The following is a 17,101-nucleotide window of genomic DNA, read 5'->3' as shown; positions in this document are numbered from 1 at the left end:
CAATAAGTAAATTAATAAATAATAGCCCACAATAAGTAAAATTATAATTAATAGTCCTTAATAAATAAATTAATAAATCATACTCCGCAATAAACAAATTAATAAATAATACTCCGCAATAAGTAAATTAATAAGTAATAGTCCATAATAAATAAATTAATAAATAATACTCCGCAATAAGTAAATTAATAAATAATACTCTGCAATAAATAAATTAATAAATAATACTCTGCAATAAGTAAATTAATACATAACAGTCCGCAATAAGTAAATTAATAAATAATACTCCGCAATAAGTAAATTAATAAATAATAGTCCGCAATAAGTAAATTAATAAATAATAGTCCGCAAGATGTAAATTAATAAATAATAATCCTCAATAAATAACTTAATAAATAATACTCTGCAATAAATTAATTATTAAATAATACTCCGCAATAAATAAATTTATAAATAATAGTCTGCAATAAGTAAATTAATAAATAATACTCCGCAATAAATAAATAATAAATAATAGTCCGCAATAAGTAAATTAATAAATAATACTCTGCAATAAAAAAATTAATAAATAATAGTCCGCAATAAATAAATTAATAAATAATACTCCGCAATACGTAAAGTAATAAATAATAGTCCGCAATAAGTAAATTAATAAATAATACTCCGCAATAACTAAATTAAACAATAATAGTCCGCAACAAGTAAATTAATAAATAATAGTCCGCAATAAATAAATTAATAAATAATAGTCCGCAATAAATAAATTAATTAATAATACTCCGCAATAAATAAATTAATAAATAATAGTCCGCAATAAATAAATTAATAAATAATACTCCGCAATAAATAAATCAATAAATAATACTCTGCAATAAATAAATTAATAAATAATACTCCGCAATAAATAAATTAATAAATAATAGTCCGCAATAAGTAAATTCGATAAATAATAGTCCGCAATAAGTAAATTGATAAATAATAGTCCGCAATAAGCAAATTAATAAATAATAGTTCGCAATAGGTAAATTAATAAATAATAGTCTGCAATACATAAATTGATAAATAATACTCTGCGATATATAAATTAATAAATAATAGTCCGCAATAAATAAATTAATAAATAATAGTCCGCAATAAATAAATTAATAAATAATAGTCCGCAATAAATAAATTAATAAATAATAGTCCGCAATAAATAAATTAATAAATAATAGTCCGCAATAAATAAATTAATAAATAATAGTCCGCAATAAATAATTTAATAAATAATAGTCTGCAATAAATACATTAATTAATAATACTCTGCAATAAATAAATTAATAAAACATACTCCGCAATAAATAAATTAATAAATAATACTCTGCAATAAATAAATTTAAAAATAATAGTCCGCAATTAATAAATTAATAAATAATAGTCCGCAAAAAATAAATTTATAAATAATAGTCCGAAATGAATAAATAAATAATAGTCCGCAATAAATAAATTCATAAATAATACTCCGCAATAAATAAATTAATAAATAATAGTCAGCAATAAGTAAATTAATAAATAATAGTCCGAAATAAATAAATTAATAAATAATAGTCCGCAATAAATAAATTGATAAATAATAGTCCGCAATAAATAAATTAATAAATAATAGTCCGCAATAAATAAATTAATAAATAATAGTCCGCAATAAATTAATTAATAAATAATAGTCCCCAATAAATAAATCAATAAATAATAGTCCTCAATAAAAAAATTCATAAATAATACTCCGCAATAAATAAATTAATAAATAATACTCCGCAATAAATAAATAATAAATAATAGTCCGCAATAAATAAATCAAAAAATAATACTCTGCAATAAATAAATTAATAAATAATACTCCGCAATAAATAAATAAATTAATAACAGTCTGCAATAAATAAATTAATAAATAATACTCCGAAATAAATAAATTGATAAATAATACTCCGCAATAAATAAATTAATAAATAATAGTTCGCAATGAATAAATTAATAAATAATACTCCGCAATAAATCAATTAATGAATTATACTCCGCAATAAACAAATTAATAAATAATAGTCCGCAATTGATAAATAAACAAATAGTAGTCCGCAATTAATACATAAATAAATAATACTCCGCAATAAATAAATTCATACATAATAGTCCCCAATAAATAAATTAATAAATAATAATCCGCAATAAATAAATTAATAAATAATAGTCCGCAATAAATAAATTAACAAATAATAGTCCACAATTAATAAATAAATAATGAAATAATAGTCTCTACTAAATAAATTAATAAATAACAGTCCGCAATAAATAAATTAATAAATAATACTCAGTAATAAATAAATTAATAAATAATAGTCCGCATTGAATAAATGTATAAATAATAGTCCGCAATAAGTAAATTAATAAATAATAGTCCGCAATAAGTAAATTAATCAATAATAGTCTGCAATAAATAAATTGATAAATAATAGTCCGCAATAAATAAATTAATAAATAATAGTCCGCAATAAATAAATTAATAAATAATAGTCCGCAATAAATAAATTAATAAATAATAGTCCGCAATAAATAATTTAATAAATAATAGTCTGCAATAAATACATTAATTAATAATACTCTGCAATAAATAAATTAATAAATAATACTCCGCAATAAATAAATTAATAAATAATACTCTGCAATAAATAAATAAAAAAATAATAGTCCGCAATAAATAAATTAATAAATAATAGTCCGCAATAAATAAATAAAAAAATAATAGTCCGCAATAAATAAATTAATAAATAATAGTCCGCAATAAATAAATTAATAAATAATAGTCCGCAATCAATAAATAAAAAAATAATGGTCCGCAATAAATAAATTAATAAATAATGGTCCACAATAAATAAATTAATAAATAATACTCCGAAATGAATTAATAAATAATAGTCCGCAATAAATAAACTAGTAAATAATACTCTGCAATAAAGAAATCATTACATATTCGTCCGCAATAAGAAAATTAATAAATAATACTCCGCAATAAATAAAGTAATAAATAATAGTCCGCAATAAGTAAATAAATAAATAATAGTCTACAATAAATAAATTAATTAAAAAGAGTCTGCAATAAACAAATTAATAAATAATATTCTGCAATAAATAAGTTAATAAATAATACTCCGCAATAAATAAATTAATAAATAATAGTCTGCAATAAATGAATAAATAAATAATACTCCGCAATAAACAAAATTATAAATAATAGTCCGCAATAAATAAATTAATAAATTATAGTCCGCAATAAATGAATTGATAAATAATAGTCCGCAATAAATACATTAATAAATAATTATCCGCAATAAATACATCAATAAATAATAGTCCGCAATAAATAAATTAATAAATAATAGTCTGCAATAAATAAATTATTAAATAATAGTCCGCCATACATAAATTAATAAATATGAGTCCGCAATAAGTAAATAAATAAATAATACTCCGCAATAAATAAATTAATAAATAATAGTCCTTAATAAATAATCAATAAATAATAGTCCGCAAGAAATAAATTAATAAATAATAGTCCGCAATAAATCCATTAATTAATAATACTCCGCAATAAATAAATTAATAAATAATAGTCCGCAATAATAAATTAATAAATAATACTCCGCAATAAATAAATCAATAATTTATACTCTGCAATAAATAAATTAATTAATAATACTCCGCAATAAATAAATTAATAAATAATAGTCCGCAATAAGTAAATTCGATAAATAATAGTCCGCAATAAGTAAATTAATAAATAATACTCGGCAATAAATAAATTAATAAATAATAGTCCGCAATAAATCAATTAATTTATAATACTCCGCAATAAATAAATTAATAAATAATAGTCCGCAATAAGTAAATTGATACATAATAGTCCGCAATAAGTAAATTAATAAATAATAGTCCACAGTAAATAAATTAATAAATAATAGTCCGCAATAAGTAAATTGATAAATAATAGTCCGCAATAAGTAAATTCATAAATAATAGTCTGCAATAAGTAAATTAATAAATAATAGTCCGCAATAAGTAAATTAATAAATAATAGTCCGCAATAAATAAATTAATAAGTAATAGTCCGCAATAAATAAATTAATAAATAATAGTCCGCAATAAATAAATTAATAAATAATAGTCCGCAATAAATAAATTAATAAATAATAGTCCGCAATAAATAAATTAATAAATAATAGTCCGCAAATAAATTAATAAATAATAGTCCGCAATAAATAAATTAATAAATAATAGCCCGCAATAAATAAATCAATAAATAATAGTCCGCAATAAATAAATCAATAAACAATAGTCCACAATAAATAAATTAATAAATAATAGTCCGCAATAAATAAATTAATAAATAATACTCCGCAATAAACAAATTAATAAATAATAGTCCGCAATAAATAAGTTAATAAATAATACTCCGCAATAAATAAATACATAAATAATTGTCCACAATAAATAAATTAATAAATAATACTCCGCAATAAATAATTTAATAAATAATAGTCTGCAATAAATAAATTAATTAATAATACTCTGCAATAAATAAATTAATAAATAATAGTCCGCAATAAATAAATTAATAAATAATAGTCCGCAATAAATAAATCAATAAATAATAGTCCACAATAAATAAATTAATAAATAATAGTCGGCAATAAATAAATTAATAAATAATACTCTGCAATAAATATATTAATAAATATGAGTCCGCAATAAGTAAATTAATAGATAATAGTCCGCAATAAGTAAATTAATAAATAATAGTCCGAAATGAATTAATAAATAATAGTCCGCAATAAATAAATAAATAAATAATACTCTGCAATAAATAAATACTTAAATAATAGTCCGCAATTAGTAAATTAATAAATAATAGTCCGAAATGAATAAATAAATAATAGTCCGCAATAAATAAATTTATAAATAATACTCCGCAATAAGTAAATTATTAAATAATAGTCCGCAATAAGTAAATTAATAAATAATAGTCCGAAATGAATAAATAAATAATAGTCCGCAATAAATAAATTAATAAATAATACTCTGCAATAAAAAAAATAAATAAATAATAGTCCGCAATAAGTAAATTAATAAATAATAGTCCGCAATAAATAAATTAATAAATAATACTCTGCAATAAATAAATAAATAAATAATACTCTGCAATTAATAAATTAATAAATAATAGTCCGCCATAAGTAAATTAATAAATAATAGTCCGAAATGAATAAATAAATAATAGTCCGCAATAAATAAATTAATAAATAATACTCTGCAATAAATAAATTTATAAATAATAGTCCGCAATAAGTAAATTAATAAATAATAGTCCGAAATGAATAAAGAAATAATACTCCGCGATAAATAAAGTAATAAATAATACTCTGCAATTAATAAATTAATCAATAATAATCCGCAATAAGTAAATTAATAAATAATTGTCCGAAGTGAATAAATAAATAATAGTCCGCAATAAATTAATTAATAAATAATACTCTGCAATAAATTAATTAATAAATAATAGTCCGCAATAAGTAAAATAATAAATAATAGTCCGCAATAAGTAAATTAATAAATATTAGTCCGCAATAAGTAAATTAATAAATAATAGTCCGAAATGAATGAATAAATAATAGTCCCCAATAAATAAATTAATAAATAATACTCTGCAATAAATAAATTAATCAATAATAGTCCGCAATAAGTAAATTAATAAATAATAGTCCGCAATAAATAAATTAATAAATAATACTCCGCAATAAATAAATTAATAAATAATAGTCCGCAATAAGTAAATTAATAAATAATAGTCCGCAATAAGTAAATTAATAAATAATAGTGCTCAATAAATAAATTAATAAATAATACTCCGCAATAAATAAATTAATAAGTAATACTCCGCAATAAGTAAATTAATAAATTATAGTCCGAAATGAATTAATAAATAATAGTCTGCAATAAATTAATTAATAAATAATACTCTGCAATAAATAAATTAATAAATAATAGTCCGCAATAAATAAATCAATAAATAATTGTCCGCAATAAATAAATCAATAAATAATAGTCCGCAATAAATAAATTAATAAATAATAGTCCGCAATAAATAAATTAATAAAAAATAGTCCGCAATAAATAAATTAATAAATAATAGTCCGCAATAAATTAATCAATAAATAATAGTCCACAATAAATAAATCAATAAATAATAGTCCGCAATAAATAAATTAATAAATAATAGTCTGCAATAAATAAATTAATAAATAATAGTCCGCAATAAATAAATTAATAAATAATAGTCCACAATAAATAAATCAATAAATAATAGTCCGCAATAAATAAATTAATAAATAATACTCCACAGTAAATTAATGAATAAATAATAGTCCGCAATAAATACATTAATAAATAATAGTCTGCAATAAATAAATTAATAAATAATAATCCGTAATAAATAAATTAATAAATAATACTTCGCAATAAATAAAATTATTAATAATAGTCCACAATTAATAAATAATAGTCCGCAATAAATAAATTAATAAATAATAGTCCGCAATAAAGTAATTAATGTATAATAGTCCGCAATAAATAAATTAATAAATAATTGTCCGCAATAAATAAATTTATAAATAACAGTCCGATATAAATAATAAATAAATAATTGTCCGCAATAAATTAATAAATCAATAATAATCCACCATAAATAAATTAATTAATAATAGTCCACAATTCATAAATTATAGTCCACAATTCATAAATAATAGTTTGCAATTAATACATAATACTCGACAATAAATAAATTAATTAATAATAGTCCACAATTAATAAATGATAGTCCGCAATAAATAAATTAATAAATAATAGTCCGCAATAAATAAATAAATAAATAATTGTCCATAATAAATAAATTAATTTATAATAGTCTGGAATAAATAAATTAATTAATAATAGTCCACAATAAATAAATTAATTAATAATAGTCTGCAATAAATAAATTAATAAATAATAGTCCGCAATAAATGAATTAATTAATAATAGTCCGCACTAAATAAATTAATAAATAATAGTCCGCAATAAATAAATTAATAAATAATAGTCTGCAATAAATAAATTAATTGATAATAGTCCGCAATAAATAAATTAATAAATAATAGTCCGCAATAAATAAATTAATTAATAATAGTCCGCAATAAATAAATTAATAAATAATAGTCCGCAATAAATAAATTAATAAATAATAGTCCGCAATAAGTAAATTAATTAATAATAGTCAGTAATAAATGAATTAATTTATAATCGTCCGCAATAAATAAATTAATAAATAATAGTCCGCAGTAAATAAATTTATATATAATAGTCCACAATAAATAAATTAATAAATGATACTCCGCAATAAATAAATAATAAATAATAGTCCGCAAAAAATAAATTAATAAATAATAGTCCGCAATAAATAAATTAATAAATAATAGTCCGCAATAAATAAATTAATAAATAATAGTCCACAATTCATAAATAATAGTTGACAATTGATAAATAAATAAATTAATAAATAATAGTCTGCAATAAATAAAGTAATAAATAATAGTCCGCAATAAATAAATTAATAAAGTATACTTCGCAATAAATAAATTAATAAATAATAGTCCGCTATAAATAAATTAATAAATAATAGTCCGCAATAAATAAATTAATAAATAATAGTCCGCAATAAATAAATCAATAAATAATAGTCCGCAATAAATAAATTAATCAATAATAGTCCACAATAAATAAATTAATTAATAATAGTCCACAATTCATAAATAATAGTTGACAATGTATAAATAAATAAATTAATAAATAATAGTCTGCAATAAATAAATTAATAAATAATAGTCCGCAATAAATAAATTAATAAATAATAGTCCGCAATAAATAAATTAATAAATAATACTCCGCAATAAATAAATTAATAAATAAATGGTTTAAAAAAAAAGGTTTTAAACTTCGAACTTTACAGGTAAATTTCTAAAAAAACACTACTTTTTTTTGTTTTAAATTTGAATATATTATTTATTGACCTTTTCTCTTCAATTTGTGATATATAAAACTTTGGTGAGTAAATTAATTATTTACTTTTTAATAGACACTTTAAAATGGAGGGGGGGCGTGAATTAAAAAAAAACGTTTGTCTAAAATATTATATTCGGTTTATTGGAAAGAGCATAAAATTTCACATTGACCCTTAAAATATCGTAAAAATAGAATCAATAGAAAAATTTTGATAGATTTTTAAAGTTTAAAAATTAAAAAATATTGAGTTTGTAAAATTCATTACTGTTTTTTAAAAAATAAAAAAAAATATTTCTATTACTTTTAAAACAACTTTAATAGTTTATTTTGTAAGTATAATTTATAAAGAAAATAAATAACTCACTTTTAAAAGAGAAATTACGAGTTTTTTATATTTTATTCGCAGTCTTGTGTTAGGGGTGTCAAAAATTCTGATACACCTAGTGCAAGATTGGGAGAACGCTGGCAGCTGACTGTTAAAGTTTCTTGTAATAACTGGAATCCAATGTTAGTTCGTTTCGTTTAAGTAATTCTTCGAATCGCAACCCCCCCCCCCCTACAAAAAGAGAAAAAATATAAAGTGAGAAAAAAAAGGGGAAAAAAGAAATTTATAAAATGGCATAAGTAACCCACAGAATAACTGGAATGTAAAGTCGTGTTTCACCCGACAGAAAAATGCCAATCCATATTTTTTAAGCAACTAAGAACTGGTGTTCCTCCTATATTCCCCTGTGGACGTATCTGCAGCGGTGTTAAATGGTCGAGGAACTGTAAGGGTAGTAGGCCTATAGCACACCTCAGATCCTGTGCTGAAGTGTGGGGACATTAGATTTGAATGTAATGTTGTGATTTTTAATTCTATTAAGGTCAAACTCACCGGGGAAAAATGAGTTCATTTTATTTATATAGATAAATAGAAGAGAAGAAATGATAATATCGTTAATTTGAGAAATTAATTTTTCTTTAAGTCATAATGATTATATTAATACAGGCATGAAAATATTATGGGTTATATATATATTTTCAGATGTCAAAAATTTTCTTACTAATGTTTTGTTTTTTTGCCCATAAATGCTTTCATCGGCAAAATTTCATTGCAAAAGGAAAATTCATTGATAACAATGATATGACAGATAAATCAACAGAAATTTTTGTTCATTCAAAATCATTTAAGGCAAATTGCAAAAGTTGAAAAAAGTTTGCTGTTTACTTAGAATTACACTTATGTAAAAAAAAAAAAAAAATACAGAAAAATATTTATGTTGTACATACTTATCATGGAACAATTATGTCACATTCTAAAAATCAAGTAAATTTATCAAGTATTTTCTTTTTATTGAAGAAAATAAAAATTTTACAATTTTTAGCAGCGATTAAGTATTTTTGGCAGCTAATGATGATCTCTTACTTATAGAAAAATAGATAAATCTCATCAAATGGAATCAAGTTGTTCACTCTTGTGAGTTAATCACCCTTGAATTTAAATACATCCTAAATAAATATGGCGACTGGCTGCTCAAATAAACTAGCACGTCATAAAATTTGATTTTCTTAAATAAAAAAAAATACTTGATCGATTTACATGACTTTTGGAATATATCTTCGTTTCGTGACGGGTACTTACACCATAAAGATTTTTCTGCATTTTCTGGATATTAGTTTTTCAAAATAAATGTAATTTTAAATAAGCACCAAAAGTTTTTGCGGTACTTGTACAGTTTAATCAAGACATTAAAAAATGAAAATATCAAAAAAAGGTTATATTGTGCGTATCCGTTATGGAAGGAAATTCTCCAAAAAATTTTCACTTAATTTTATCAAGTAGTATTTATTTTATAGCAAAAAAACAATTTGTTATGATACCAAGCAAAAGGTTCGATTTTTAGGAAGAAAAGCTAGTAATAAAGATGGGGGAGGGACCAGTGCTTTACATTTAATTATCTCCCCATGGCGTGTTCAACAAATTCCATAATGGCTGACTTCAACGCGCTCTCATAAAAGCGTCTTTTTTCCACTGTAAAAAAAAAACAAAAAAAAACTACTCAATCAAATTAAATGAAATTATTTTTCGGAGATCTTCAGTCTAAAACGGATATATGCAATTTAAACATTTTTTTCAATATGTTCATTTTTTTAATGTCTTCATTAAACTGTACAAGTCCCGTTTTTGCTAACAGTTACTTAGTCTTCAGCAAATATCTAGGAACAACAAAATAAATTAAAATTGTCATCGAATCTACAGAAGAATGTTTACTATCCAAATTGATTCAATCAGTCAACAAATTCTCTTAGAAAATCATTACATCAACATAAAATCTATATCTAAAACTATATTTAAAATTGTCCACATTATAACGAGCTTACATGGAAAGGAGTAAAACAATTTAATGCATAGACACGACTTTTCTAAAAATGAAAAATATTTTCATGGTGATCAAAAATAAGTTGTTGATTTTAATCTAAAGAAATAATCATAGTCGAATATTTACATTTTAAAACTGTCACATGACTCAGATTAACCAATCAAATGATGACCCAAAGGCAACCATTTGAAACTGGATAAAAAGATCGTTTGTTTAGAGTACTTTGAGTGTCTTTTAAGAAAAAAAAATGAATCTGTTTAAAAAATAATCGTACAAACTATTTTCACTGAGTGTTTTAATTCATAATGAAATATGGTTATTAAAAAAATAAATTTTAAAACTTTTGTCAAAAAACATAGTTTTATTTCATATTGCCTAGAGTTTAATGTTCCATTTTCGATAGCAGTAAAAAATAAAACCATATTATTTTAAATAGAATCCCAACAGAATACACACAAAAATTGAAACATCCTTTTTCACGTCAAACTAATTTCTAGTCAGCAATAATGAGATGACAGAATATCTTCAATTTTTCACAAAATATCTTTGAAAACTTTATATAAATATAATACTTAGTTTGCTTTTATTCCCCACCTGAGAAACAAGACTAATGGAGAGTAGAAAAGGTATCTATGGATGCTTCTTCAGCAGCCATGTAACTTTTGCTCTCCTTATTTTGTCCTTCAGTCCTCATCTCCAATGAGGGATGTTTCTAGTAGAAAGTGCTGTCTTCCTAGACAGTAGTTCTGTATGAGTGGTAACAGAAGGAGACCTTCTGAGTTTACTTTCTTTTTATTTCTACTCCTGTTTCAACGTGAGTAATAAGGGTGCTGGAAGTAAATGTTTTGAACTGAGCTGGTGTTATCACAGACACAAACCAAGTGGGGTGTCCTATCAGTAAGTGCAAAGTACTGAAACTGCTGTATTACCATTTCGTGAATGGAGTCTGGACCATGCACGTCTCTGGTGGAGCCTCTCGATGCCATATTAGAATTGTTACAACTTTTCCATCGTCACTGATCAACAGCAAAAACCTGCTTTGTCTTTTTCCTTCTCTCCATGCTCTAAACAATATTTTATGGTTGTTCTCTGTCAAATTTTCCAAACACTTTTTCAGCCATGTAAATTGAAATTTAAATGTAAATCATAAAATCAAATTTCATCAATGAACTGAGTGACTCAAATTCTTTTGGAAAGAACCCCAAAAGGTTTTAATTAACTATTTTTTACTGTTTATTATGACCTATTCAATTTTTATGACTCACAGATGTGTGTGAACATACTTAATAAGGAATATTCCATGTGATCTGTTGATTAACTAATCAGCATCCAGAGAATTTATATTGAATTTGCTAAACCACACAAAACAATGTTTAACAGAAATATATTAATACAACCTTTTTTCTTATTTACATACATTTGAATTTGAGGGAATTGAAGAATTCCCAATCTTATTTCACCTAATATTGTTGTATTTTCAATATAAAATATTTTTGTTTAATGCTATTTAATTGCTTTCCTATGTTAAAAATATTTTCAAATTGTATTTTCATTTTTTCATTTTTTTTTTTAATTCAATTATCTTTGAGTACCTTTAAATATAAAATTTAAATAATTATATTTCATATTTCTCGTATTATTTTTTATGCTAATAGGCAAAATATTTGCTTGGATTGGTTGTCTTTAGAGTTTTTTTTTTTAATTTCAGCAATTAAACGTGCTTCTTCTGGAATTGTTAAAATCCGTGATGAAGAAATTCAAACAAACATGATTTTCTTGAAACTTGTGACTAATGAAATTACAGCTTCAAATTTATGTGCACGACTTCATCAGGTTTTTCTATTTCTTTTTATAATCTTTTACTTTTTGCATTTAAGAACAAATTTTTATTCACCACCAAATATTCAGACATTTCTTATAAAACCAAATGTTAAGGAGAAATTGATTTTTTTCATCAAAATCTCAGGGTAATAATTAGTGGTGGGACGATTAATCGGAATCGGAATCGTTAATTGTAAGAATCGCGTATTTTGGGTGGTATCGGAATTGGAATCGCATCGTTAAAAAATACCTTAATTTTCCGATTCCTTCATTACGATTCTTTTAGTCTGATGTTGAAAAAAAGAAAAAAATTTCCTGATATTTCTAACTGCAAGAGAGAAATTTAGCATGTTATAAAAAGAAACCAAAGAAATTCATTATTAACAGGGCAATGCTTAGTGCCCCCTCCCTTACAAGGTTCATTCATTCAGATCTATTGTAATCAAAACTACAAAAGAGTTAACTTGAAAAGAAGTATGCAGTGCTCTACATTGCGAGTAAAAATAAATAAAAAAACGCTTATCTTTTTGGCGACTTTTTTTTTACTGACAAATCTAATAGTGAATGAAAATGCTTTTTCAACTTATATTTTCTTAAAACGAGCAAAGTCAAATTATTTAAACAGTAAAAGGTTTAATAGAACAATATACTTTTTTTTCTTTTTTTAAAAGAAGGCTTTTGAAAGAAATATCTCTAAAATGAAATTGATCACGTTGTATTATTTCGCAAAATTTTGACAGTCGGCTTCTTTTGAAGTTTCAAAAAAACCAACCCCATACCTATCACTTCCAACCCTAAAGTTATTAAATAACCCCTTCGTTAATTTAAGGGTAATTAATTCAATTCAGTCAAGTTGTCTTTTTTAAAATTTCATTGAAATAAAATCAATTTTTAAAATTTTTTTCTCCAGAAAGATAAAACCCTGAATTTGATTATATTAAAAGCAGAATAATATAATCTTTTTTCTAGAATTTTAAATTGAAAATTAAAAAAAAAAGTGTTTGACGCAGTTTTTTGCCGAACAAAAAGAAATTAATATATATTTTTTAAAAGGTGTTGTAATCAATTAATTTTTATGTCTAAATAATATTTACGATTAATTAAATAATTTCATTTTAAAAAGTATTTATAAATAGAATTTTACTTAAGACTTATAGTTTAGCAATATTGAACCGCATCAACCATGTGTGAATTGAACACAGTCAACCAAAAAAAAAAAAAAGAAAATGCATATTTGCATTTCATTATGTAAACTTTTATACATTGGTTTCAAAAATTAAATTCTATAAGTTTTTTTTTGTTAACTACTGGTTGGTACAATTTACCGCTTTATCCCTTTATATTTTTTCTTTTTATCTTTTTTAGCAGATTATTTTCAATTAATTATCCAAATAAGTGACTAGCTTTAAAACAAAATTTAATAGTAAATTATTTGTTTACAGATAAACTGAATTTTCTAATATGGCCTCAAAGTCCAAAAAAAGTCTTGCATGGAAAGTTTTTGAAGTTGATGAAGATCATGAGTTGAAAGCCATTTGCAAAGTCTGTCAAATTAAAATATCGCGAGGAACAAAACCATCTAACATGACCACAACCAACATGTTAAAACATTTAACTATGAAGCATCCAAATGAATTGGAGGAGCAAAATAAAAAAGAAAAGGAACAAAACATTACCAACTAGTCACTCAGAGCAGTTTTATTAGTGAGGGTCGAAATCGCAGTGTCTTTTTTTTTGCCTAAGTCACCAATTTTTTTAACCTTCCTTATCTTCAAAGAGTAAATACAATATATACAACTAAAAAAATAATTTTTAAAAATGCTGATTCTATTCATGAAAAATTCTTTTAACTAGAAATTAAAACTTAGCTAAAGATAGCTGACTGACAGCAACAGGAGCACTGGTTAACTACTGAACCACGTGGAAAGGTGTGGGGGAGGAAAAAAGGAAATTAAAGGATGATAATAAATTATGATAACCGTCTTTGAAAGGCACTAAACTCCTAAAATTTACTTCTTTAAAATTTTAGGCGGCATTTCCCGGCGATTTTAAAGCACTCTCTCTCCAAAAAAAAAAAAAAAAAAAAAAAAAAATGATTTAATTTTTAAGTTTGGGAAAGATATATTTATTATAACCGAATCTCTGTATGAAGACTGGATCTACTTTATTGGACGTTAATTTGTGAGATAAGTAATTTTTCAATGTTTAATGTTTTTAAAGTTTCAATTATCAATTAAATTTTTTTAATTGCATATTTTTTTTCAATTTATTTATAAAAAAAACAGGGTTTAAAATGTATTTTTCAAGGTAACAAGCTTTGAAATAAGTCTAATTAAAAAAAATCACTTAATTTTTAATTTCGACAACACTGAGAATTTAATTATTAAAAAAATATTGAAACGTGACATTTTTTTGTTTAACATTTCTATTAGTTCAATTAATTTTCTTTCAATAATTCATTTCACTCAACAAACTTCACCATTTTTTGTTTTGTTTTATCTTTTTCTGTAATTTTGGTAACTATTTTTGCTCAATTTTATCTAGTATTTCATTTGTTTTTATAGTGGAATCATTTTTATATGTGTTCCTTTGATATACCCTATTTCAAAATTAGTCTGGCTAAACTTATTCTTTACGTTAGAAACAACGTGTAAAAGTAATGAAAAAGTAAGAAAAAATAATAGGTGTTAACTACTCTTTGTGAATTATGGAGGTCTGAAGAACTGCCGTCACAAATACAACTATCAATAGCCAAACAAAAAATCGTTTTTGAAATTCCTTTACTTGTAACTTTTCGCTATACCTACCTTTTGGTATAAAACACAAAAACTTTCGATTAATGGTATTTCTCAAATATGGTCGTTAACTTTGGAAGGGTTATTTTGTATCTACAGCGCCATGTCACATGGTATATTGTTTTTTTCATTACGCACATTATTTTTTTTATTTAATTCATTAAATCTGTAAATTATGAGGAGCAAAATAATGAATCGTGTTAATTTATTCTCTAATTTTCTTGTTTTTGTTCTGTTATATAAATTCTATTTTATATGTTTTTGCTCTGAAGGATAAATTCTATTTTATTTGTTTTTGTTTTGTATTCCAATTAAGTAAAATAAATTTTCTCTAAAATAAATTTTGCTAATTTTTCCGTTTAGTTTACTATATAATAATTTTATTTAAACCAAAACACGACGGTGTAGACATAAAATATCTCTTCCAAAGTTAGGGAACATATTTGGGAACTACCGACCATAAGTATAAAACTACCTGGTATATTTCAAAACAATAATTCCCTAGGAATCGGAGTTGGAATCATACTTGGTATCGGAATCGTTAATCAATATTTTCCTGGAATCGGAATCGGAATTGGAATCGTATAAAAATTAGGAATCGTCCCAACACTAGTAATAATAAAACCAGGGGAAAAGACAAAGGCAAAATAAAAAGGAGAAAATTTAGACGAAGAAAGTAAGTTAAGTTGAATTTTTATTGAAGGAATAAAAGACTGTTGCTTTTGTATTCCAATACAAAGAAATAATCAACACAGAAATAAAAAAAAAATAAAACCTACAAAAAACATACATAAAAGAAGGTCTTTACTTAAGAGACAATTCTTTTAAAAATACAAATTAAATTTTCTCACCCCCTCCCTCCAAACAAAATTCTTATAAATTGCACTCTTCCTTGAAAAAGGAATTCTATTTCAAACCGTTTTTGTGTTTGTTCTTTTACAGCAGTAGTTCTCAACCTTCCAAATATGGTGACCCATTTTAGAACAAGTAATCAGGAAGCGATCCCAATGCTTAAAATATCTTATATAGACATTTATTTTCTTTGTACAACAAACTGCCATGTATTGCAATTATTGAATTATAGATTTACTCATAAAGTAATTATAGATTCCGTAAATTCATGATTAATTTCAAATTTATTCATAAAAAATTTCAAATTAATTACAAATCAATTCAAAATTATTTGAACACAAGTTTCCATCATTATATAAAGCATGATTATGAACTGACCTTAATGACTCATACGGAGTCTTTTAGCTAGCAATTCTATCATGGGCTCCATTATCAATATGACAAACCTCAAGTAATCTTCAACATTTAATTTATTTCAATACTTGTTTTTAAGGATGAGAAGTTGGGAGAACGCTTAAGTTGTTGAGAACGGCAATAAATTCCTTACTGCGATTTCTGATATCACAGAGAATTTTGGAGAACTTTTTGCCTCAAATTCTTGAAGTTTCAGTTTATCAATATTGTAAAAATACAAACCGGGAGAACTTAGTTTGAGAGAAGTTCCCTGTGCAGAATAAGAGACTGTACAAAATTGACAATATCTCCCCACATTCTCGTGTTGTATTAACAAAAGAAAAAATATGTCAGATTTGAGATATTATGGTCTATATGACATGTTATCTTAGTTCAGATTAGTATTGCCATAATATAACCAAACGAAATAAACGGCAAAAATTGCAGAACACAAAAACTGAAGGTTTAATTTATATACATATATATATGACAATTGCTTTGTTTTTATTGACGTTAGCAATACCAATGCTCTCCACCAACCTAATTATAGTTTTCTGATTAATCGTCAGTGACACCCAAACCACATCCATCGGCCAAAAGATGACTTTTCAGGCCGGCACAGTTTGCCAAACATTATGGTAGACAATGTTGTGTGTTGAATATATTATATATATATATATATATATATATATATATATATATATATATATATATATATATATATATATATATATATATATATATATATATATA

The 17,101-nt window shown here is 23.2% G+C and overlaps 1 protein-coding gene across 7 annotated transcripts in view; it reads left to right on the top strand.

Moving 5' to 3' along the window:
- Nucleotides 1–17,101, top strand: part of LOC145286001 (uncharacterized) — a 273,253-nt gene that overhangs the window by 176,541 nt on the left and 79,611 nt on the right. For all 7 annotated transcript variants that reach the window (XM_080134598.1, XM_080134595.1, XM_080134594.1 and 4 more), the window contains exon 8: nucleotides 12,196–12,320. In XM_080134598.1, coding sequence (XP_079990724.1) covers nucleotides 12,196–12,320 — 125 coding nt within the window. The remainder of the gene's footprint in view (nucleotides 1–12,195; nucleotides 12,321–17,101) is intronic.

The sequence above is a fragment of the Euprymna scolopes genome, chromosome 10 (genome assembly GCF_053919585.1).
Source record: "Euprymna scolopes isolate OS-2025 chromosome 10, ASM5391958v1, whole genome shotgun sequence".
Lineage (NCBI taxonomy): Eukaryota > Metazoa > Mollusca > Cephalopoda > Sepiida > Sepiolidae > Euprymna > Euprymna scolopes.
The sequence above is the reverse complement of the archived record's forward strand: the minus strand, read 5'-3'. Positions and strand labels throughout refer to the sequence as shown.